General features: G+C 44.9%; 1 protein-coding gene across 1 annotated transcript; it reads left to right on the top strand.

Annotated features, from left to right (window-relative positions):
- The first annotated feature begins 240 nt into the window (after positions 1 to 240).
- Positions 241 to 15,857, top strand: LOC119646938 (lipase 3-like). The gene is made up of 6 exons (XM_038047628.1): positions 241 to 719; positions 778 to 955; positions 14,254 to 14,465; positions 14,540 to 14,689; positions 14,747 to 14,905; positions 15,005 to 15,857. The coding sequence occupies exons 1-6, from the start codon at positions 462 to 464 to the stop codon at positions 15,404 to 15,406; spliced, it is 1,359 nt and encodes a 452-aa protein (XP_037903556.1). The 5' UTR covers positions 241 to 461; the 3' UTR covers positions 15,407 to 15,857.
- Positions 15,858 to 25,711: the final 9,854 nt, after the last annotated feature.

The raw sequence follows: 25,711 nt of genomic DNA, 5'->3' as shown, positions 1-25,711 counted from the left end.
TCAAGCGAAAACGATGCCATTAACAGGCGCATTAAAATTACGTTAATACATACATATGCTAAGTTGCATCCGACTAGGTGGGTGTGTCCGCCAGACACGTATGACTGCAACAACGCGACCGTTAGCACCTTATTCAATTTCAGTTGGAATCTGAACAGTTTGCCTGAAGATTGTATCTGCGATTATGTCAAAAGCGTGACTGATTCGGATGCATACTGGCATACTAGTTGCGTCAATTCCATGCATCTTGCGAGTGTTGCTACACTTCACTATCTATCGGCTGAGAAACATCAATCCCTTACAGTTTTTTGTGAAAGAGGAAGGCAATCTAAAATGTTTTTGGACAAAGCAAAGATCGGATATAAAAAACTATAATCCTCTTTCAAAATCACTCAGTTGACACGTAAATTATATGGGAGTCACAGGTCAGAATAAATTACAGCGAATCTGAGATAAGAACGATGGTGATTTGTACTGATTCGAGAAGGCAGTTATATTTTCGAACTCAAAGTGAGAAGATGACTTTTTTCTCGGTCCTCGTGTTTAGTGTGGTGCTTCTTAATTCCGTGAATTCGAGTCAGACGTTTGAAATTTTCACGAGGGCCACGGATGCGTTCAAGAGTTTTCTCAATATTGAACTTATTACTGTTGATAAACCGCGCTCTACTGGAGATTCAAATGAAACAGATAGTGTAGCGGAAGATGCAACTCTGCTGGCGGTAGATATGCTGTTCTCATCAGATTTTCCTTTTCAAAAGCAGAAATTATGTTTTGCAGCCAGATTTGATACGAAAGTACCAATATCCAGTAGAAGTACACAATGTAACAACGGACGATGGTTATATTTTGCAAGTTTTTAGGATCCCGAAGCCTGATCAGCAGCCAGTTCTGTTAATGCATGGCTTACTCGACACTTCTGATACATGGATACTGATGGGTCCGCAACAAGGACTTGGTGAGTTGAATTTATTGAATCAAGTTAGTAAATTGTGAACGCAGAACAACCTGCGGTAATTGAAACTGCCAAGTTGCGTATCCTCGATCACCCAAAATTATTTCTCTTGTTTGTGCTCTACACTTTTGCTATATACAATACGTTTAATTTCAGTTCAATATGTCATCATACGTTTTTCTTTGATTCCAAGGATTCCCAATAGTTGTGAAGTAAGAAGTGCTGAACCTCAATTTCACTGCACTTGCCCAACTGACGCTAGCTTGTTTCTTTTATTCTTCTCATATTTTGGCCTATCTGTTAAGAATCTGATAGGATTAGCGGAATGTAGTTTATCTCTACTTCAGCAAAGCGACTAATAAAAGCGAATTACAATTCATTTACAATGTTGAGATCGTGTAAAGCGCTTGCTTCCTCTGAAAGGGAATCGAATCTTCATTATTTATGCTTCTTGATTGGGTCATAACTTCTGCTATTGCTCCCAAGCAACTTCACTGGAACAAATTTGGTGATAAGCTGTTGTCTATTTTGTCACTCCGTGTTGTTACGTGTAATTAACTATGACATGTTCGTACTCTACATGAGGTAAGAGTGTGCGCCTTCGAGCGAAGCGTGCGAAGTGGAGCACAATTAACAGAACTTTCATACTATGTAGCTGAGTACAGGCTTTGAACTACCACTTATCCAAAAAGACGTATAGTATGGACTGTAATGAGCCTGTTCGGCCGTTTTCGTTTTCACTAGTGGGAATGACTTTGAAAATTTCACTTCGCTAGTCTACAGAGATTGATAACCCTTAACACACCGTGTGAAGATCTGAGTTTCTAAATTTTTCCCTCTCCCATGGTGTGCCCCATATGATGCTGATGGAAGCCTTAATAACTTTTGATAGCTGTGGCGCAGCTATATCATTTTATGAAATGCAATCAGTTCAAAGAAATTTTAAAATACTTTTCCTATAAAATATTTTTTTTTTTTTTCAATTAATTTGTAACTTCGCTGCAGTGTTGAAAACTACTCCGAGTTCTTATATTTAAATATTCGTGGAAGAATATTAGGATGTTAGTCTTCCAATTTGAGTAGAATTTAGGTAAAGATTGAGTTTTCAATAAGACCCCCAGAGGGGTTAGAAACTTAATATAGGGCAAGGGTGGAAGCTCCCCTCTTCAAGACCGATGATAGCTCGTGGCGGTTAACCTCCTTAAAAGTTATAGCCCCTCAAGATCGTTTTTTTATATGATAATGGTAACCTGTTAAGGAAAGAGGATAGAGTATGTACGTAATAGGAAGAAGAAGAAGCTGCCTCCCACATTAAAAATTATAGCGTCCCAAGGTGGGGGTAGTTTGCTATTATCATGGTACAATTTGATTTTTCAGCGCCACTTTTCAGGGGGTAAAATAGGCGTGAAGGAGGAAGAAAAACCACCTACCCCCAAAAAAAACCCAACTTCGTAAAAAGTTGCAGCGCCACGAAGAGGGGCTGTTTTCGTATCATTAAAACGTTTACATTTAGGACAATTATTATATTTTTGCAGCCAATGTTAAAGCTAATATCTACTTGAAAAGTAGTATTGGAGACCTTTTTTATGGTTTTGTTTGTAGAACAAAACCTTATTATCGGTTCAATGTCTGTCTGTCTGTCTGTCTGTCACAGGCACTTTTCTCAGAAACGGCTATACCGATTGACACGAAATTTGGTGAGAAGGTGGGAACTGTGGACCCCCAGACATGCAGTGAGTAACATCCTCCTACGTTGAGATTTAGGGGGAGGGGGTCCCATACATATAAAAGGGGGTGTAAAATTTTTTTTCACCACATATAGTCATGTATCATGGGGTATCAAATGAAAGGTCTCGATTAGTACTTTTCGAAGCCGGTCTTAGCTTTGAGATTTGTTAAAAAGGCGGGGAGTGGGATGGGTGCAAAGTGATGATTTCTTTAACGGAGCCATTCTCAGAAACTACACAACCGAAAAATCTGAAAAAAATCAGGAAACTGCCTCTATACGGTACCCAGGCCTTAAAATACTCTCCATATCGATATCTGTTCAAATTAAGTTAATAAGAGTATATTACTATATTTTTCGGAAAATTGAGTAAAACCCCCCTTAAATTTACGTGAGAGTTATAAAGGTTGGTAGTAGTATAAAATATAATATGAAGCATATTATCTTCATGTTTGATCAAAATTATACTATTAGTAACAAAGTTACAGTAGCTCAAAGTTGCCCTACCGTGTAAATTTACAACCCGAAGTAGTAAATCTGATACGCTAAATGCATATTATTAACGGGCTACGTACAAATGGGATAGTTCTACACTCAAATATACTCACAGAAGAAACAAACAAAACCTTTCATACCTGAAGCGCTCAGCTTCCGGTTTCCCGACTTGTTTTGATATTCCCCATGGTTATATTCCCTGAAAAAAAAACTTGGCACCCGTCTTTTTAGTGTATGGGGAACCCCCTTAAGTTCAACGTTCAGCAATGGAATTCACTGCATGCGTAAGGTTTCACAGACCCAGATTTGACCAGATTTGAATTTCGTGTCAACTGGTGTGACCGTGCCTGAGAAAAGTTGATGTAACGGACAGACAGAGAGAGAGAGATACAGAAGAATAGAAAATAGGAAAATCTCTGGGGATGATTGGTGTTTCCACCTATCTCGCTGTTACTGTCGATAGTTCCTTGCGAGATTGAATGCGCTGGTATGACACCGATGGTTGACCCTAGGAGTACCCTGTCCACTACCTTCTTTTTATGAGTGGATGTGGAAATCTTAAAAACCCGATGCTGCGCCAGGTTGCGGTAGTGTTGGGGATTCTCAACTACTAAAACCACCCCAATTTCTCCGCCCATATCCTCGCGGGACCACCGTTAAGTGTTACTTCGCGAGGAGGGCTCTGGTTTACACCAGCACAACTAAGTCACGCGTCCGTCGCGCTTTCCGAGCTCGTTCCAGTTCCAGTACGAAATTATACGGTCCAATAACTCCGTTGAGGGCATCGTTTAACCTCCCTCTTTCATTCGCGAATCTCGCACAGTGGAACATAATATGTTGCGGGTCCTCGCGTGTAGCGGCGCATTCGAGATAGTCTGGAGACTCATCCAATCCGAAGCGATGCAAGTACTTCCTTTATCCACCCTGTCCCGTAAGGAACTGCGTTAGGTGGTAATTTAATTCTCCATGCTTGCCCCTGAACCATCTCTCAGTACACAGGATCAGTGTATGAGTCCAGCGGCCTTTTTATCCCACCCCTATACAGCTCCTTCCTTGCGGCGTTTCGGAAGCGCAAAGTAACTTCGGCCGGATTCACCGTCCTTCTCCGGTAGATACAGTGTGCCTCATCCGCTGGAAGATCCAAGGGAAATATCCCCGCGATGATACGCACTGCCTTACCAGATACCGTCTTGTATGCACTGCATGCCCTCAACGCGATTGGCCGGTATGCCGAACTTACCCTTCCCTGATTCACTGTGTTATCTAGTGCGCACACAGATAGGAGCCGCGTATAGCAGGATAGATTTCACCACCCCTGCGATAAGCAGCCGATGACTAGATTTTGAACCTACAGTATTTGGTATCATCCTTTATTATCATCATCATCAACGGCAAGCTAAGTAACCAGGGAGAACCAGTTTAGCCAGTGTGCCCAATCCAAGACAGATAGGGAGATATGAAGAAGCGGGGCCTGGTGGTTTTTGATATTTCGGTAACAGAATCAACCTTCACCTCTTTAACTGAGCGGGAAACACTCCTATAGCCATCCATGATTCAAATGTACTTATGAACCATCCGGGCCTGATTTAAGCGGCCAACTTCAGGGCTTTGTTCGGAATTCCGTCCAATCCGGGAGCCTTATTGTCCCCAATTCGTCCATAGATCTCCCGTAGTTCCTCTTCGATCACCCCGGGGATTGTGAAGACTTCCTGTTGAACCATTGGATGAGTTCCACTTTTTTCTTGTTGTGGGAAAAGGATTGCGATTATTTTGAACAAGGGATGATTTTTGTCCGCCAATCTTTTTCATTACAACCTTGTAAGCGGCGCCCCACGGCTTCGTATTTCCTTCAAAGCACAATTACTTGCAGCAATTCCGCTTACTTTCTTGTATAGCTTTCTTAAGGCTACTTCGAAAGGAAAGTGCGCGCGCATCCAGAATTGGCTAGTACGATTTCCAGTTCCACGAAAGTTTCAAACAGGATTTGGCCCCTGCTGTTTGTCAGTCGACTTCCCCAATCCAAATTCCACGCATTGAAATCACCGGCAATGGTCTCTAGCGTCCTACACAAAGCCGTCTAGCATCTCCTCATATTGCCCTAATGTTGTACTAGGAGGAGCATAGCAGCTGTAGATATGGACGTCGTTGACTTTCGCCCTTACAAAGCCTCCTTTCGGGAATGCCAGTGTTTCTTGAATGGCTTGCCGTTCACATGCCCATATCGCCACGTTTCCCGACGAGTCTTTCACCCACGTTCAGGTTCACGTATTATCGCCAAGTCCACATTTGACTCTCGAATCGTTTGCGAGAGCAAGCTGCCTCGCAATAGTTGGGGTTGATTTGAATCGACTTCATTTAGTCTTACGATTCAGTTCCCTCCTATATGCCGAGCACCTGCCGCCATCTGCGAGGTCCTGGTCGTCTACTCCCGTTCTCCTTTTGCACAATATTCATCGTGGATCTGCAGTGCCGTCTTTGATAAGGTGGCCCTCTTCTACACAATTCCTGCACCTTCTCAACCTATCGTACTCACTAGTACATGGTGCTGCAAATTGACCGAGATCGAGGCATCTGAACCACTTCTTGAGAGGTATTTGCTCCCTAAGTCGACACACCCCCAACCTATCCTTACCTTGCCCGCGGTAATCAGTTTAATCGTTCATTCCAGCGGCAAGCTAATAACAGCGGTCTGTGTACCTCCATATGCCTTTTTCATCCTCTTGATCGCAATTTCTTCTATTTCGCTAAGGTTGAATTATTCCCTTAGCGCAGCACAGATATCCTCTCCTTATGTGACCTCGTCTAGGTCTTTGCAGTCGATCACTATTTGTTGCTTTCGTGCTTTCACGTAAGCTTGCTCACCTAACACATTTCCATTTGGCCACGAAAACTATCCACTATCTTCTCGCTAGATTTGTTTAATTCAAGCAACAGATCTTCCTTCTACGTGCGCCTGCTGCAGCTCATACTATCATACTACCCAGGTCTGCTAGTTCCGGATCGCTTTGACTTTCCGAAGGATATCGACGTAGGACGTTGGAAATAATGATTACTTCTTTTTCTCCTTCTGCCCCTTTTTGTCGCTCACCTTTCTCCATTCTTGGGGTGTACGAGCTGTAGGCTACTCCTCTTTCCCTCCCCTTTAATTTGCCTTTTCACTGGTGGCGGCGGGAGTTGTATCGCGAATGGACGTAGGCTACCAGTTGACTCAGGCGTGAACTTTGGTAATAATCTCGGGCGGGTGGAATGCTGACCACATTGCCTCCTATAGGGTACTGTAATCGTGTACTGTAACATTGCGGTCTTGAATGAAGTGCTTTAACACACTTCAAGCTCCTGATCCAATTGGATAGTTGTGCCAACGGTTATTATTATTTCCGAGTTATCACAATCTCGGCAGATGCTGGATTTTAGTGCCAAGCATTGCGAATCAGACGATCCTACCTACTTAAAAACTAAAGCGGTGCTGGGGATAGTGGCCGATGGCAGGTCAATGGGAGAATCCGTCGAGAACCCCCCGCAACATCGATGCAGAATGGTGTACTTCTGCATGGTTTGAACCAGACTGTGCGAAAGTCCCAGGACATCAAGGGAAGCCGTGAGGGATTTAGGTACAATACCTGTAGCTGACAACATTATGAGTTATTGCAAAGCGATATGTCGCGACAGAATTTGTCTTGGTGAAACACATTTGGTGTAACTAAAACTATTATGGGAACTACAACCACCCGCTCGAGACGCCAAAGTTCTATGATTTCCCGAGCCAATGGCTCATAGTTCACCTTCTTCTCCACGTATTTGCGTTCGATGTTGATGTTATGGGGGATAGCAAGTTCAATTATATACGCGGAGCATGTTGTGTGGAGCATGGCGATCAGTTAGAACTTGCCGGTCCCAATACATGCTGTCAGTAGAACTATCAAGAAGTGCTTGTGGCTCATAAGGGTAAACCGAACATGTTCCCGTGATCAGCCCATGCTTGTATGCAAGGTTTTGATGGATAATTTTACATACAGCATTATGTCTAGTGATGTATTACACCGGTGCCATATCAGTACAGCCAGAAATGAGGTGGTTCAACGTCTCTAACGCCGAACCGCACATTCTGCACTGGTCGTTCTCCACCCGGTTTTTCATGATGAGCTTTTTATAAGCTCGGGTGCGACCACGCCCTCCTGAATGGCACACATGAACCCCGGCCTCTCAGCAAAGAGCTCTCCAGGACACAGTCATATGTTCGACAAACACAAATCTGCAAATGGCTGCCAAAGACAATTCACGTGTTTACCGTGCATTGCTTTCGACTTCCATTCATCGATCCGCTCTTGGCCCGACTTCACCCCACTCAGAGGATTGAAAGATCGATCCTTCAAGTTAAGTGGAGTCAGCCCACAGTCTGTCTTACAGATAGCTACATGCCCCTTGCATGTAGCTCTTGCTCTTTGCTGTAAAAATCAGCGCGTAGCGATTCGACTTGGCGATGATGTTGCGCCGCCACGTCAACCACACCCCTACCTCCGATGTCACGAGGCAGGTTCGTCCGCTTCACGGCAGACTTTGAATCATGCATTCGGAATTTGGACATAGTTGTACATGGACGTGGTTCTCCACATCGGTCGTCGTTCACGGCAATATTCCGAATGGATAAGCCAGTGAAGGGATAGCGAATATGTTCAACGCGCTTATTTTATTCTTCCTCGAGAGATGCGATTTCAGCACCAGCTTTACACGCCGCAGGAATTCGGACAGCAAAGAATCCTTCAGATCACCCACTCGAGCATGGGTTCCTTGCGGAATTCCTAGGTACTTGTAGAAGTCTGTCTCGGTCATAGCTTCGATGTGGAGGTCACCAATGCTATGTCCGGCATGCGGCTCGTGATGACCTTTGCGGATGGCTTGGATTCGACATTTGTCTAATCCAAACTCCATCCGAATATCACGGTTGAACATGTCTATTATTCGCAACAGACTTCTAAGATGGTTGTCAGTCCCAGCATACAACTTGATGTCATCTAGGTACATCAAGTGTGTCAGTTCGCACTTAGCACGCAGGTCATATTATTTATTGCAAAACCATGCCCTCTCATTCAGTAGATATGAGAGAGAGTTCAGTGCCACACAAAACCAAAGGGGACTCAACGATTCTCCCTGGAATATGCCCTTTCGTATACATTTGCATTTGAATCAATTCGTTTTGAGAGGGTTGGAAGACAAGTAATCGGTTTTGTGTCTGCGGGGTCTTGCACCGTGTCCTTTTCAGGGATGAGGTAGGTAATCGCCACAGTGAGGAAGGGTGGAAATTCCTCCGGCCGACTCATGACCTGGTTTATTTTGTGTGCCAACCGACCGTGTACGCTGGTAAATTTCTTATACCAGAAATTCCACACTCGATCCGGACGTGGGCCCCTCCAGTTCTTCGAGTTGTTTATGGCGAATCCTCTTGGGATTATTCAGGGACCATTCTGGTTCCCATGGTATCAGTACACCTCTGGTAAGGCTTCGTGACCTATTGTCACTTCAGATGAAAGCTCGTGAAAAGTCGGGTCTGATCGCCCTAATTAGGTCTTTGGAACATTCGCCAACTTCTTCACGGCCGACAAATCAATGTGATGCAGCGTCTCCCGGGGCGACCACTGTGGAGGTTTTCCTCGGCCACTTGGTTTTGGTTCGGCCACCAGCCGGGTTGCCACTTCTTCCTCACCTGTTCCTCTCGCCATCTATCCGTCGCGGCTTGACGGTTAGTAAACAAAGTACCGTTCTGGTCACTGGCAAGTCGATACAGATCTCTCTCGCCAACCCAGTTTACCGTTTTCTTAGACTCCCGGTTGGCATTCTTATGAATTTGCCAATTGACCAGCGTTTTACCGTGGAAAAACTTGTGGTAGAGGCATTTTTTCACAGACCCTCATTTCAACATCGTTATTCCAAAGCCAAGTACCCCGGTTGATGTACCGCTCACCTGGTTTGGTGACCCCAAGGATTGCTAAGGCCGTTTTGTGGATCGTGCCTTTCATTTGGTCACACGATTCTTCCACATTCGTAATGGGTAATAGCGTAAGTGAAATCATTTCTTCTTTCTTTTCACGAAATCATCATCATCATCATCAACGGAGCAACAACCGGTATTCGGTCTAGGCCTGCCTTAATAAGGAACTCCAGACATCCCAGTTTTGCGCCGAGGTCCACCAATTCAACGTCCCTAAAAGCTGTCTGGCGTCCTTACCTACGCCATCGCTCCATCTCAAGCAGGGTCTGCCTCGTCTTTTTTCTTCTACTATAGATGTTGCCCTTATAGACTTTCCAGGCCGGATCATTCTCATCCGTACGGATTAAGTGAGCCTCCCACCGTAACGTATTGAGCCGGATTTTATTCACAACTTGACGATCATTGTGTCGCTCATAGATTTCGGCGTAATGTAGGCTACAGAATCGTCTATCCCCATGTAGGAGGCCAAACATTTTTCCGAGGATTCTTCTCTTGAACGCGCGGAACAGTTTTCGTAAGCTGAAGTAGGCTCTGTTGGCCGTGAAAAACCGTGCTCGGATTTTATCATCGTAACTGTCATCGGTTGTGATTTTCGACCCTGGATAGGAGAAATTACCAACGGCTTCTAAGTTATAGTCTCCTATCTTTATTCTTCCCGTTTCACCACTGCGATTTGATGTTGTTGGTTGGTTGGTTTTCGGTGCTGACGTTTCCACCATATATTTTGTCTTGCCTTCATTGATGTGCAGCCCAAAATCTATCACCGCCTGCTCGATCTGAATGAAGGCAGTTTGTACGTCTCGGGTCGTTTTTCCCATGATGTTGATATAGTCAGCATAGGCCAGTAGTTGGGTGGACTTAAAGAGGATCGTACCCCTTACATTTACCTCAGCATCACGGATCACTCCCTCCAGGGCCAGGTTACAGAGGACGCGTGATAGGGCGTCCCCTTGTAGACCGTTGTTGATCTCGAATGATCTTCAGAGTGATCCTGCTGTTCTTATCTCGCCTCGCGCATTGGTCAGGGTCAGACTAGTCAGTCTTATCAATTTCGTCGAGATACAGAATTCTCTCATGGCCATTTTTACCCTGACTATGCTATCATAGGCGGCTTTATAGTGGTTGAATAGATATTGCAACTGATGTCCATATTCCAACAGTTTTTCCATCGCTTGCCGCAGAGAGAAAATCTGATCTGTTGCTGATTTGCCTGGAGTGAAGCCTCTTTGGTATGGGCCAATGATGTTCTGGGTGTATGGGGCTATCCGGCCTAGCAAGATAGAGGAGAATATCTTATAGACGGTATTCTGCAACGTGATACCTCTGTAATTAGTCCACTGTGTGATATGACCCTTTTTATTTGTAAGACAGATAATGCCTCTTTGCCAGTCGTCAGGCATGTTCCATGTCCGACACCTTCAACACAAGTTGATGAACCACTTAGTGTAATTGGTCGCCTCCATATTTATCCAATTCGGCTGTAATTCCATCGGCTCCTGGCGACCTATGATTTGTAAGCCGATGAATTGCACGGACTGTTTCTTCTACATTTGGTGGTGGCAGTATTTATCCGCCGTCTTTAGTTGGCGGGACCTCCAACTCGCCGGTGTTCTGATTGTTCAGTAATTCATCAAAGAACTCAACCCATCGCTCCAATAGGACCATTCTGTCGGAAATCAGATTTCCCTCTTTGACTCGGCAAGATGAATATCGAGGTGTGTAAGGCTGCATCCTTTCTGACTTGGTAAAACTTACGCGCCTAGTGCGGCTGCTTCCTGTACTTTTCGAGTTTACAGAACTGTTTGTTCTCCCACACCGGAGTTCGTGATAAATCTCCGCACGTGCCCGCGTCCTTTGAGAACGCTACATTACTCGGTATGCGGCATTCTTCCGTTCCGTTGCTTACATTCGTCGTCAACCCAGCCGTTCCGACTTTTTTTCCGGCTAAGGCCAGGTATGTTTCTGGCCGTATTTATGATAACGTTCTTCAGGTGGTTGTGAAGATCCTTTGTTAATTTTTCATCTCCAGGATCTCTGTTGACTGCGGTTATTGCGGTATCCATTTCACCCTTGTAGGTGTTGCGGACGGTTGTGTTGTGGATGGCTTCAGTGTTAACTCTGACCTGACTGTCAGAAGGGATTCTGGGTGCTGTTGTTATTCAAGCTCGGAGCACCATGCCAACGATATCATGATCCGAGTTTATATTGTCCCCCCTATATGTTCGGACATTCATTCAGGCTGAGAGGTGGCGGCGTTCGATCACCACGTGGTCAATTTGGTTGAAAGTGGTTATGGACCGCTTTCCGCGCAAACAAGGTACTTCCAACAACCATTTCGTGTGAGATTGCTAATTGAATAATCCGCAGTCCGTTATCATTTGTATTTTGATGTAAGCTATGGGAGCCGACGTATCGCCTGAATACGGGTTCTGTCTCTACTTGGCTATTAAAATCCCCAAGTATGGTTTTGATATCATATCTGGGACAGGCTTCGAGGGTTCGTTCTACTGCCTCGTAGAAGGTTTCCTTCCCCGACTCTGCAGTCTCCTCTGTAGGGGCGTGAACGTTAATGAGGCTTATATTTCTAAACTTGCCTCGCAAGCGCAGAGTGCATAGCCTTTCGCCTATGTTTTCAAAGCCGATAACAGCAGGTTTCATTTTTTGGTTGACTAAGAAACCTACTCCGAGCACATGGTTTACTGGATGGCCACTATAATATATGGTGTAGCGGCTCTTCTCCAGGAAACCGGTCCCTGTCCAACGCATCTCCTGTAACGCTGTTACATCAGCCCTATATTGGGACAGGGTATCTGCTAGCTGCTTGGCATCTTCATCTCTGTGCGGGGATCGCACGTTCCATGAGAAAATGCGCAAATCGTTAATCCGGGTTCGCCGTTGTGTTATCCGTCCGAGGCTCCTCTCGTGGCTTCGTAACTTCGGTTTTCCGTGTAAGGTTGTCAGCCTTACCCAGCCCCGAACATAGAGGACCAATTGGTACATTTTGTCCCATTTTTAGGCGCGGGAGATTCACCTTCATCCTTCTCCGTCTGCAGTTTTTCGTCAAGAAAGAGCTCCCAGCGCGCACCACGTGGAGGTGGAGATAGGGTTTGGTAGTTGAGCTGTTGGTGTTGGTTCAGCAAGCGTTTCCCAGGTTTTATGCTCCATCCTAGGTACCAATCCACGTTTTGTCTTGGGACCTATACTACCCTTTGCGCGTCGGGTCAGTGCGCTCCTCATGCTGTTCGCCGATGATGAGTTGCCAAGATCTTGTAGGGAACGCTTTTGCAATCAATGACGGTGGTAAAATGTCGGCGTATTATGAGCAAAATGGTCGATTTGCGTTTTACTGTTCTCACTGCAAAATGTAGGAAAATGACGCAATCGTTAGATAAACCATGTATTCCTAAGTACAAGATCATGGGTGTTCGCAATATCAATTATACGCTCGCTTCATTGCGCCCTCCAAACCCCTTTCCCCCATGGCACCTGTTATCGTCTGCCTTTTTACCCATATGACCATTAAGATCGCTAGCAACGATGATATAGTCATCAGCAGTCACGCTACAAGCCTTTTCATCGAAAAGTTGCCAGAACGCATCTTTGTCGGCATCAGGTTGACCTGTCTGTGGTGCGTTTTCGGTGATGAAGTGAATAGTGTGATTAGTTGATATAATGGCGATTTTTATCAGCCGATCATCAAATCGTTCTCTTTAATGGCATCACGGAAATCCTCTGAGATGGCCTGTGACTAAAAGAGATCCAGTAGGATTAAGTATAGTGGAATAACTCTAACTGTACTTTATTTATCTCTTTCGCTGATATCAGCATTTTATATTTGGGTTTACTGAGGATAGTACAAATTACGTTACCTCAAATCCTCTCCTTTACCTGAGCTTGGAGCCAGCAAAATATGTTAATAGCATGGCGCAGTTAATCGAGGTATTTCATATAACACTCGACATAGTTATACTCGGTGGAAAAATTTTGACATCCTTCCTTTACAGGTATGGAGAGTCCCGCTTTAAATTCTATGTAAATTAATGTCCACCAAATTTCGGTTGGGTCGGGGTAGCCTTTTCGAAGAAAACTAAATGTGAGAGACAGTCAGGTAGACAGTGGAGCGATTTTAATGAGGTTTTGTTGCACAAAGCACCTTTGGCATTATCCCAATCTACAGGAGCGCGAATTTTGCTTTGAAATTTTGGCAATGTCCTGGGATAGCTAAGTGAACGATCCATCTAATAAAAAAATGGTATCAGGAAACCTCCTATTGTGATTTCCCTCTTTAAATTGGATTTCCATTCAATCTCTATTATTAACTTTATTTGAACAAATATCGATATGTACGGTGTTAACTCGGCTTCCAGTGCAGCGTGAGCCTCACCCATGGGGAAGGTGGAGAAGCTATCCTCCCTATTCCAATCTTGGAGAAGCTGAAAAGCTATACTCCTTTTGAGCAGCAAGAAAACTGCTGGAGTTCAGTTAGATATGGAATGGAATTTATTTGGAGATTCTCGGCCTTATATACAATTTCAAATTCTTATGGGACTAATTTCTTACTTGCCTAAATTATTATTCCTAGTTTACAAAATATTGGGTCGGTGTCATAAATTGCAAGTGCACGGATCATTGTGCATTGCTATGCTACATTTTACTTGTACAATTGTACTGTGAATTCATATTTAGTTAATAAGTTTATGATTTGTAAATTATTATTATTATTAAGTAGTATGACAGTAGTCTCTCAGAATGGGTCCATGATTTATAACTGCACCTTTTCACCCCCGCTCTCTCTCTTTTTATTATCACCTTTAAAACCTTGCTGTATGGTCAAGTACCGAATATAGGTAAAAAAGATATACACCCGCCTTTCGCGTGGATGCAAGCCCCCTTAAACCCCACTTAATATGATAAAATCTCGTACGTTGAGGTTCACGGTGTGAACGTTGTCCACCAAGTTCCCGACTAAATTCCGTGTGACAAACAAACAGACAATAAACCGATTTTGATAACGTTTTGTTTTATGCACAGAAAAATCCATTAATATTAATTGAAAAATTTTAAGCTTGAATTGAATTGAATTCTGCACCCCAGCGTACTTACTGTCAGATCTTGGATACGATGTTTGGATGGGAAACGTCAGAGGCAACCGGTACTCAAATAGACATAGCATTTTGTCTCCAATGAGCAGAAAGTACTGGGACTTTTCTTTGGACGAAATAGGTTACTACGATATTCCTGCAATTGTCGACCATGTCCTCAATCAGACAAATTATCCAAAGCTGCATTATATTGGACACTCGCAGGTAAGGACATTATGATAGACGCTATGGAAAGCATGCTACAAAAGGTAAACAATTTCCGCTATTCCTCATGGCAGGGTAATGCAGTCTTCTTCGTTATGTGCTCAGAACGACCGGAATATGCCAATAAAATTTACTCTATGCATGGGCTAGCACCCATTGCATTTTTTTCTACTGTACGAAGTCCAGTGATCAACAGTATGGTGGCAAGCATCGACTTTTTGAGGGTGAGTATTACTGTTCAGAGATTGGCAATCAATAAATACAAATGTTATCTTTCATAGATATTAACAGCAACACTGCGAATCTATGAGTTCCTCCCAAACTCAGAATTTCTAACTAAGAGCACAAGGATAATGTGTCACGATGCATCAATAGTGCAAGCTGTTTGCTCCAATATGTTGTTCTTGCTTGCTGGGTTCAATACAGATCAACTGAACAAGGTGTGTGCCTACAGAAAATACCAAAAACTGGCGAACCCCATGTTAATTCCAGTACTTTTTGTAATATTTCCCAAGTAATTTACATATTTCTCATTCCAGACAATGTTGCCAGTTGCTCTTGGCCATACTCCTTCCGGGGCTTCTGTAAAACAGATGATCCATTTCGCACAACTCATCAAATCCGGCCATTTCCGCAAGTACGATTACGGACGTTTCCGCAACGACATGCGATATGGCACCACAGAGCCGCCTGACTACAACTTGCTAAACGTTAAAATGCCCGTTTCCCTTTACTACTCGGAAAATGATTGGCTGCTGGACGTGGAGTCTGTACAGAAGCTTTCCACGCTATTACCAAACGTTCAGGATAAATATTTAATTCCGCTGAAGCAATTCAACCATTTGGACTTCTGCTGGGCAGTGGATGGTAGAAAGATTGTCTATGGGAGACTGCTCGAAAATATGCAAATTGCCGAGTCTAATGGCAACTTATTTAGTTGAATTTCCGGAAAACAGACAGTATGAGCGGACGGAGGGGGAGGCGCATTTTTGTATTATTTCATGACCCTAGTTTGTTATAGATGTGTATTTATTAACAGTTTGTATCTCAATTTGCCAAAATAAAACATTCATAGAAACATTAAAATTAACAATTACTGACACCTAATAACTGGCAGATCCACAGAGTCAGTAGTCGACTTTCAATTACGAAGGCAATTACAGATTATAGATAAGATACATGGATCTGTACATTTTATCTTTTTAACCAAAGAGCAGAATAGAATATTTTATCAACCCTTGTAAAGCGGAGAACAGATTCTACTAATAAATTGGAATTACTGACCAAAATTAAGCAACCGATCAAAACGGTCCTACCCCGCTTCTGAACGGGACAAAGGCTAAAGAAGAAGAACAAAGGAAGTGTTGTATTTAGTCCAATTCATTATTATTTATTTACCGTTCATTGTATTTGTTGGGGTAGCGTTAAGGGTTAATCCTACTTGTAACTTTCAAGAAATTCGTTTTCTTTTATTGCATCTTTTTAAGGTTTTGTGTAAAGACCTTATTAAAATCGGTTTACCGTCTGTCTGTCTGTCTGTCTGTCTTTTTTTTTTTTTTGAGGAGGTGGAAATCTTCAAAAGACACTGGCCTGGACACGCCAGCGTGTGGGATTCTTACCCACTAAAATCACCCCCGACTCCCTACAAGCCCCGTGGAACCACCGTACGGTATTACATCACAGGGCGGAGTCAGCTGATTTTAGCTTAGTCCCCTTTCGTCTCTACGTGGCGTACGAAACCGCGCTTTTCTGATCTCCTCTGCCTTTCGCAGTTTGCTCTGGATAGATACGACCATGGAGTTGATCGCATCCCAGTCTTCCTGACATGTTAGCATTTTTCGCACCAGATTCTCTGCCACAAGCACCTCTCCTAGAGTCTCCTCTAGGCTCTTCCTTTCCTCCACAAACCTTGGACAGTGGAAGAATACATGCTCTGGGTCCTCTGGGACTCCATCGCACATTGAACAATGAGGTGAGGTATCCAGTTTAAACCTGAACAGGTAGTGGCGATATCCTCCATGCCCCGTGAGAAACTGAGTAAGATTATAATTAATCTCACCGTGCCGTCTCTCCAACCACTCCTTGATGGCAGGGATGAGCCTGTGTGTCCACCGACCCTTTCCCGAGCGTTCCCAACGCTCTTGCCATCTATTTAACGATCTCTCCCTTTCGGTGTTCTTCGTCTGCGATAAAGGAGAGATAGACATCATTCCAGAAATGACGAATGCTGCATCATCTGAGACAGCCCTGAATGCCGAGCACACTCTTAGGGCTGTTCTTCTGTAGACTGAACTCAGTTTGTTACCGTTAAATGTAACCTGCAATGCCTTTCCCCAAACTGGAGCTGCATAGAGCAGGATTGAACTCGCTACCGTCGCTATAAGCAACCTGGACGCATGCCGTGGCCCTCCCACGTTCGGCATCATTCTTGCCAGGGCCACACTCGCAGTGGATGCTTTGTCATGGACATACTGCACATGTGCTTTATAGCTAAGCTTCCCATCTATCATCACTCCCAAGTATTTGATCGCAGGCTTAGAAGTGATGATATGATTCCCAATTTGAATACGGGCAAAATTTCTTTTACGGCGCTTGGTGATAAGGACCGCTTCCGTTTTTTTCCTCCGCAAGTGTCAGACCAGAACTCTCAAGCCAACCCTTAACAGCACTGATCGCTTCGCATGAGTATAACTCAGCATCTTCGAGATGCTTTGCGACAACAACCAGCGCTATATCATCGGCGTAGCCCACCACCGTGGCTTCCTCCGGAAGGGGAAGATTAAGAACATCGTTGTACATGATGTTCCACAGCAGTGGGCCCAGTACGGAGCCCTGTGGGACACCCGCGGAGACAACGTACTCTTGGGGTCCGTCATCGGTGTCATACCAAAGCCTCCGTTCTTGTAAATAGCTGTTGATAATAGCTGCAAGATAAGCGGGAACACCAATCTTCGCCAGAGATTCCCGTATTAGGTTCCAATTGGCCGAATTGAATGCATTTCTCACATCCAGGGTCACCACTATGCAGTATTTGCTAGTACTGCCCCTTCCGTGGATTGCATTTTCAGCCAAGCCAGTAACCATTTTGATAGCATCAATGGTTGATCTAGCTTTACGGAACCCATACTGCCGATCTGAGAGACCTCCCTGGCTCTCAACAACCGGGAGTAATCTATTATAGGTTACTCGCTCTAGCATTTTGCCCACAGTGTCCAAAAGACAAATAGGTCTGTAAGAGGTTGGCTCACCTGGTGGTTTGCCAGCCATGATGTAGAAAATATCCCCTCGGACATGCACGCTTCGAACAACTCAGCGAACATGTCCGGTCTGGATTTCACGGCAAGCTTAAGGGCCTTATTCGGCACGCCATCCAGACCCGGAGCTTTATTATCTCCTATCCTAGTGCAGATCTCCAGCAGCTCGTCACTGGTGACTGGCGGTATTGCCGTGTCGTTCAGAGGTCGCTGGAAGCTGTCTACGCCCTCCTCTTGCTGAGGGAATAACCCCTGGATGATTTCTAACAAGAGTGTAGGACACGTGATCTGCGGAGATGATCGGACTCTGAATCGCCCCATCACGATTCTATAGGCGCTCCCCCACGGGTTTACGTCTGCTTCAAAACAGAGCTCCTTAAAGCATTCCCTCTTGCTCCGTTGGATGGCGAGCTTGAAGGTTTTGCGGGCTTCCTTATAGGCGCGCTCTTTTTGCCCTTGGTCGATTCTGCCTACCGCTCTTTGAGCCGCTCTTCTGGCTCGGTGACAGGCTGATCGAAGGCTGGCCAGTTCTGCATTCCACCAGTAGTTTGGTCTTCTACTGGGGAATGAGCACCTCCTCGGCATGGACGCGTCACACGCTTTGGCGATGCATTCGGCCACATGGACAGCTCGTTCCGTAGAGGCGCCTGCTTTATTATGTTGGTCTAACCACACCTCCGTGAAGGTCTGCTCATCCAGAGCTTTAGCGGACCAGCCTGACATCTTTCTCGATTTCGGGCATGATGATCTTATGCCCGGTGACTCCACCCATAGCCCAAAGAAGATTGCCTGGTGATCGCTGTGGGTGTAATGGTTGCTGACACACCAAGACATACCACGTGCCAGTGCAGGGCTGACAAAAGTTAGGTCTACGATTGAGGTAGACCCCCCTTTCTGAAAGGTGTTTACACATCCTTCGTTGGCCAGAACGACTGTGCGAAAGTATCTAATAGACTACGGCCCCTTGCATTTGTCTCTCTGCTACCCCACTCACGGGCCCAAGCATTGAAGTCACCAGCTATCACCCTTGGACTACGACCCCTTACGTCGAGAATAAGGCTGTGAAGCATTTCTTCGAATTCGGGCAGTGTCAGGCTTGGGGGGGCGTAACAGCTGTACACATATACCCCGTTTATTTTCGCCCACACAAAGCCGCTGTATGTCTGATTCCCAGTACATTGGATGGCTTGTCGACCGCATGCCCATATCGCCGCTCCACCAGACGAATCTATAACCCACACGCCACCGTGACGGTTTTTATAGGGTTCGCTAATGATGGCAATTTCCACCTCGGATTCGTAGATGGTCTGCTCGAGTAAATCTTGAGCGACCCTACAATGATTGAGGTTTATTTGAATAAACCTCATTTTTTCATTGAAGTTAGCGCCTTCCTAAATTCCGGGCATTTAGCACTTCCGGCAATATGCCGGTAATCCCGTCCCTCACTTCCTTCGCATAATAAGCATTTGGGGTCCCTATTGCACGCTTTGGCAATATGGCCTTTCTCCCCGCACCTTCTGCATCGATCGGACCGATCAATGCTGCTGATGCATGCCTTCGCAAAATGACCAAACGCGAGGCACTTGAAGCACCTCTTTAGAGAAATCTGCTCTCTCAGACGGCAAACAACCCATCCGATTCGAACCTTCCCGGCCGCCAATAACTTCTGCGCGGCGTCCACTGGCAATCGCAATGTGGCCGTCTAAGTATTGCCATATGCTTTCCGCAAACTCACAATGGACTCTTCGGCAAGTTCCTCCAACTTGAATTGTTCCATCAAGGCAGTGCAAATTTCTCCTTTGGATGTCACTTCATCGAGATCCTTGCACTGTATATAGACCTCATGTTTTTGGGTCCGTACTGTGACATTCTCCCCAAGTGAGCTCTTAACCTGAGCTCGGAAGCCATCAGTTTTCCCCAAGCTGGTTTTTTTCAGTTCAAACATGAGGTCACCCTTTTGGGTCCTTCGAATCTTGCTGACATTTCCGCCTAGATCTTTTAGGTCGGGGTCAGCTTTGACCTTTTTCAGTATCTCCGCGTAAGACAAACTTCCATTGCTATAGATTACAATCGCTTCTGAGCGAATCCGCACTTTTGCCTTTTTCTTCGCCTTTTTCCTAACTACTTTGGTCCAACCACCTTTTTCATTCCCCTTGGATTTCGTCGAGTCGATTGCCGGAGCTCGCACTTGGGGGACCTGCTTTCTCTCTTCGGTGCCTTTAGTTCCGTTTTTCGGAACGGTTGCATGGCTTTTTTCCTCTTAGGCGCCTGCTGACTTCCCAGAGGATCCACATCTCCTTCCCGCACTCTCTTGTTTGGTGGCAGGCCGATTGCAACACGATTAGGTGTCACTTGGGTCGCTTGTGACACTGTTGGGGCAACAGATTTCGACTTGCCCTTGGAATTTTGTTCCTCCTGCTGCGATTTGTTGTAGAGCACTCTAATTGTTCTCACCATATTTTTTATCGCTTGGTGGACGTTGTGCTTGTCCTTGATGAACTCAGACAGCTCCACTATTTTTGCCCCAAGCTGTGTGAAGGGTAATTCCTCTGCTTCAGGGCTCTGCTCTCCATGATGATACCTAACCAGATTACCACATTTAAATACTCCTTCACATTTGGCATTCATTGACCTTCCCTCCGTTTTATCTTTTTTGATGTTTGGCATTGGCGGAGATCTCAAAGTTGACGAACTTCTTCTGAATGGGTCCTTTTCCTGGTCCTGGAGTACCTCCTGTTGCTGCTCCTCGCTGCGGGCGATGTTGTTGCTGTTTTTGTTGTCCAACGATCTGCTTTCAATTCACCCTTCTTCGGTTTTGTTACTGGTGTCCTTGGTAGAGTGGTACTTCGCTTGAACACATCCTTTTCCAAATCTAAAACACTTGTAGCATTAGATGCCACGGTGGCCAAGTTGTCCACCACCGAGGCACTGCGGTCGAGGGATATCGACGGCCGGGATCCCACTTGCTCACTCCCAAAAGCCGCCGGTACTGGGGTTTACTCCTTCTCTCGTCTTCCATGGTGGTTTTATGTTCTGGGTATCCTTCCCATAGCCATTTTGGTCCACGCACCAGAGATGAGCAAACACTAGCCCATACACAGTCAGAAAAGAAAAGTGCATGAACACATATTTACACATCAATAGGTATGCCCCTATCCGCCACCTGGGGTCGCGCCTGATGGGAGATCTGGCAACTCCTCACAGGTCTGTCTATCCGTCTGTCTGTCTGTCCGTCACACGCATTTTTCTCGGAGACGGTCATAGCTATTGACACCAAATTTGGTAGAAAGGTGGGAACTGTGAACGTTCACACATACAGTTAGTTGCATCCTTTTACGTTGAATTTAAGGGTGTGTCCCCATACATGCAAAAGGGGGGTGTACAATTTTTTTTCATCAAATATAGCCATGTGGGGTATCAAATTAAAGGTCTCGATTAGTACTTTTCGAAGCCGGTCTTAGTTTTGACATTTCTTGGAAACGTAGGTAGTGCGGGGGGTTGAAAGTGATTATTTCTTTAAGGGGGCCATTCTCAGAAACTACCAAACCGAAAAATCTGAAAAAAATCAGGAGGCTGCCACTATATGGTGCCTTGGCTCCGAAATACCTTTCATACCGACATCTGTTCAAAGAAAGTACATAATAGTATATTACTATAATTTTTTGTAATTTGTTGGAAACCCCGCTTAGGTTCATCTTAGCGGCACGAAATGCAGTGATATAGGCTACAATGTAGAGCATGATCATACCAAGTTTGATGGAAATCGCACTATTGCTAACAAATTTATAATACGTCGAAGTTGTTGCTTCTTTGTAAATTGAAGACTATCAATGTCAATATCACCCGAAAGTGGACATATGCATATATTACGTGCTACGTACTAAGAAATACACAAAACCTTTCGTAACTGAAGCGTCCAGCTTCCGGTTTCCCGACTTGTTTTAAGTAGAATTATCTGACAATATGTTTTTAAAATTTCAAGTCGATGCCAATAAAATTGATTAAGTTATGATCGTTAAAGGATAAGCATCCATTCCGTAAACGATCTGAAGTTGACAATTTAAACGCGTTTTTCTACAAATGACAGTTTTAAAACCGGTGCTGCTTACATACAAATGTAGTGTTTAATCGGTCGGCATTTTTCGATAAAAGATCTCGAATTGTGTTAAGTGCATGTTTTTTTAGAACCGTCGATCGAATACTGGTTTTTACTGTTACTTTACTAAATCCAGTGACATTTCTTGGTTTACAATTTTCGTCACCGCAAAACAAATAATATAACAGTATAATACTTTTTCATTAAAAGAATTATCGAAAATTATTCAGATGAGATCATTCAAAAAAGTTTCGTAGTTCATGGAATCGTGAAGACGACCTATTTTTTTTAGCAAAAAGTGGGATTATCAATATGTGGCGCGGCAGGATTCACGGCATTCGAAATTTATTTTGAATGTTGCGAATACCGGCGGACACATTACGTCAACGGCGCTCTCCACTCAGTTTAGACCTCGCTACAGGAGTGAAGAACAGAGTAGGTGACGAGAAATGTCATATTTTGGAATGAGAAAAAAATGAGAACCGAAAAATCTTGTATTTGTCAGAAAAATAATAAAAATAACTCGCACCAGTTGTGTTGTTGGAAAAAGTGAAAAGATTCCTATACAAAGTTTCTATGAAATCCATCCTTTGTTGAAGTTGTCGGTGCTTGTTGTTATGAAATAAATGAAGTGTTATAACCAGTGAACATCGTTATTTTTAGAATAGTCCTAAACGTTGAGAAATGTAAGTTCTTTCAAACACAGGTGAAATTCCTCGGCCACTCCATTTCCCCTGAAGGAATACAGCCCGATTCAAACAAGCTGCAAGCGATTACAAGCTTCCCGCGCCCGAAAACTGTAAAGGAGTTGCGGAGGTTCTTGGGCATGCTAAACTTCTATCGTCGTTTCTTGCCCAGGGCCGCCCAACACCAATTCGTTTTGAACGCATACTTGTCTGGCCCCAAAACTAAGGACATACGAGAGACCGTGTGGTCTGAAGAGGCTGTCCGCGCGTTCAATAAATTCTAACAGCAACTGGCTGAAGCTACACTCTTGGCATTTCGTCTGTAAGATGCACCTCTAGCCGTTTTTGTTGATGCCTCTGAAACCGCAGTAGGTGCCGCTCTTCACCAAAAGGTGAATCACGTCTGGCAACCGTTGAGCTTCTTCTCTAGGCAGTTGAACCCCGCTCAACGGAACTACAGTACCTACTATCGTGAACTGCTCGCCGCGTACTTGAGTATCAAATACTTCCGCTTCTCCCTTGAAGGCAGGCCGTTCACAGTGTTCACGGAACATAAGCCTCTCACATATGCTTTGAAACAAAAGCCCGACAAAGCGTCCCCTCGTCAGCTTCGACATCTGAGCTTTATAAGCCAGTTTACGTCAGACATCCACCACGTGTCCGGCAAGGACAACATAGTTGCTGACGCTTTGTCTCGTGTCTCCGAGGTTAGCATCCCCGCCTCACTCGACTTCTCGGCTATTGCCAAGGCGCAGGGGGATGACGCAGTACTTCAGAGCCTCAAATCCAACCCCAAATACAAATTTCGGGAGTTACCCATCTTCGGCTCGAACCTCTCTCTCCGCTGCGAAGATTCGGAAAAGGGACCTCGGCCTTACATTCCGGCCATCTTTCGAAAGGACGCAAAAATAATAAAAATAACTCGCACCAATTGTGTTGTTGGAAAAAGTGAAAAGATTCCTATACAAAGTTTCTATAAAATTCATTCCGCGAAGAGGACAATAATGATACTCCCTGGGCAGTTCGGAGGAGGAGGGGATCACGGGCGCCTCAGAAATGGACCACCAGTAGAGGAAGGAGCTTGGGGAGCTCTGAGGTAAAAAAGGCAGCTATGGCACACCAGCTGGAGTGCCAACAGCAGCTTATAATCCAGCTTCAGCAGCAACTAGCAGCATTGCAAGAGGCAGTGCGAGCCGGGATACCAAGAAAACCGGCTGAAATTGACTCAATAGATATGGACAGCGTGGGACCATCAGCAGTGATGGAAAAAACCCCTGTGCGAAGGCGACCCATTCAACTTCGTCCTGAGGAGGAAGCAGACTAAGGTTTAGGTGAGTGTTAAAACTGTTAACGCTCCCAAAGAGGCTACCCCCTCCCAAGTTCCCCAACCCACTAAACCCAAGAAATCAAGAAACCCCGCTATAACTGGGTATGGCTTGAACGTACCCTCGTTTCTTGAAATGTTGAAGAATAAGGGGCTAAAAGCGTCCCTTAAAAATACGAGGGCTCATATTTACGGAGACGACGGAAGATCACGCCAAAGTATTCGCGGTCTTGAAAGAGCAAGGACTTGATGCCAAAACACGGACGCCTCCCTCCCTTTGCACCCAGCCAATTGTTATCCGCGGACTCCACAGGAAAATGGACCCCGTGGATATCCTGGAAGAACTGAAAGCCAACCACCCAGAATTCCAACTGGAGACGGTTGCGAATCTTATCACGCGCAGAGACAAGGCTCTGCACAGCTGCCACAGTGCCACAGCTGTCACAAAGCTTGGCCAATCCCAGCGTATCGTACGTGTAAGTTGTCCAAAACTCTTTACCTTACAACCTGCTCCCATCTCCGCACCAAACCCTTTCCGCGAATTGATGCAATCCCTCGCGTCAGCCACCACTAATGAGCAGCGGCAATTCGCCGCAATCAAACTCATTATGAACTTATGGAATTGAATATCGTCACCTTTAACTCCACGTCCCTGATTTCACACGCCCAACGTGCCACTGCCCAAGTGTTGATTGACAATCTGAAAGCAGACTTCTACTGCGTTTCAGAAACCAAGCTGAATATCCGAAATGACAACAACACTGGCGCTGCCCTTTTAGTCAGAAAAGACTATCAATTTGACGAAGTCGTTATAGGAAACCTGCTAGCCTCTTCCGCCGCGGCGGCAACAGTAGGAACCACTGATGGTAGTCGAATTTTGGTAGTTTCCGTCTACATCGAATGCAACTCTCTAACTGAGTAACTGGGGCAAGACCTTACGATCTTGAGCAGTCTCCAGTTAATATACAAGTACCTCATTTTCAGTTGCGACTTCAACTCGGGGCACACCTCCTAGGGCGATACGGCAGTCAACAGAAATGAGAAAACCCTGCTTAAATGGATCCAAAACCCCTGCTCGCCAGCCTATGTCGATTTGGTCTTGCCAGATTCTCCGACAAGGCCCAGTAGTCAATCAACCATTGACTACTTCCTCCTATCAGAGGAAACTTCCCTGAGCTTTCAAGTGATACCTCGCAACACTCTACCTGGCAACAAAGAACTGGCAGCGAAACTAGCAGATATTAAACCCGGGCCAGATATGTTTCAGCATATCAATATGCTAACCGCAAACATAAATCTCATAATATCGCTCTTTCCAAGAACGGGAAGCACATCTGCATTCACGCCAAGAAAGCGCAAGTTCTCGTGGAGCACTTTGAGACTCAGCTCAGTTCCCCGCCGCCTCAAAACAACCCGGCGATATCGTCGATTGTTGATTCAACAATCAAGGCCTTCGTCTCTAAGAACTCCAAGAAGTTTACAAAACTCACCACAACCAACACCTCAGTCAAGCCATCGGACTCATTTTCTGAGTTTACCTCAACTCACCGACTTAGTCAAAAATCTTAACGGTAAAAAATCCCAAACTTTGTAATTAAGAACCTCCCCAAAGCCTCCTTCAAATTTTTATTAGCAGTTTTCAACAAGTGCATTAATAATGGCTACCTTCCATTTACGTGGAAAGTTGCAAAAATAATTGCGATCCGGAAAAAAGGCACCTCCAACGAGCCAAAAAATTTCAAGCCCATTTCCCTATCATTTAACCTTGGCAAACTGTTTGAGAAAGCATGGACAATTGGACTAGTCCTTCATTGTAACCTCAACAACATTATCCTTGACCACCGGTTTGGATTCCGCTCTTTGAAGATAGGCACTTTTTTGTCAGC

The sequence above is a fragment of the Hermetia illucens genome, chromosome 1 (genome assembly GCF_905115235.1).
Source record: "Hermetia illucens chromosome 1, iHerIll2.2.curated.20191125, whole genome shotgun sequence".
Lineage (NCBI taxonomy): Eukaryota > Metazoa > Arthropoda > Insecta > Diptera > Stratiomyidae > Hermetia > Hermetia illucens.
Note: the sequence above shows the minus strand (reverse complement) of the source record. Positions and strands in the feature narration are given on the sequence as shown.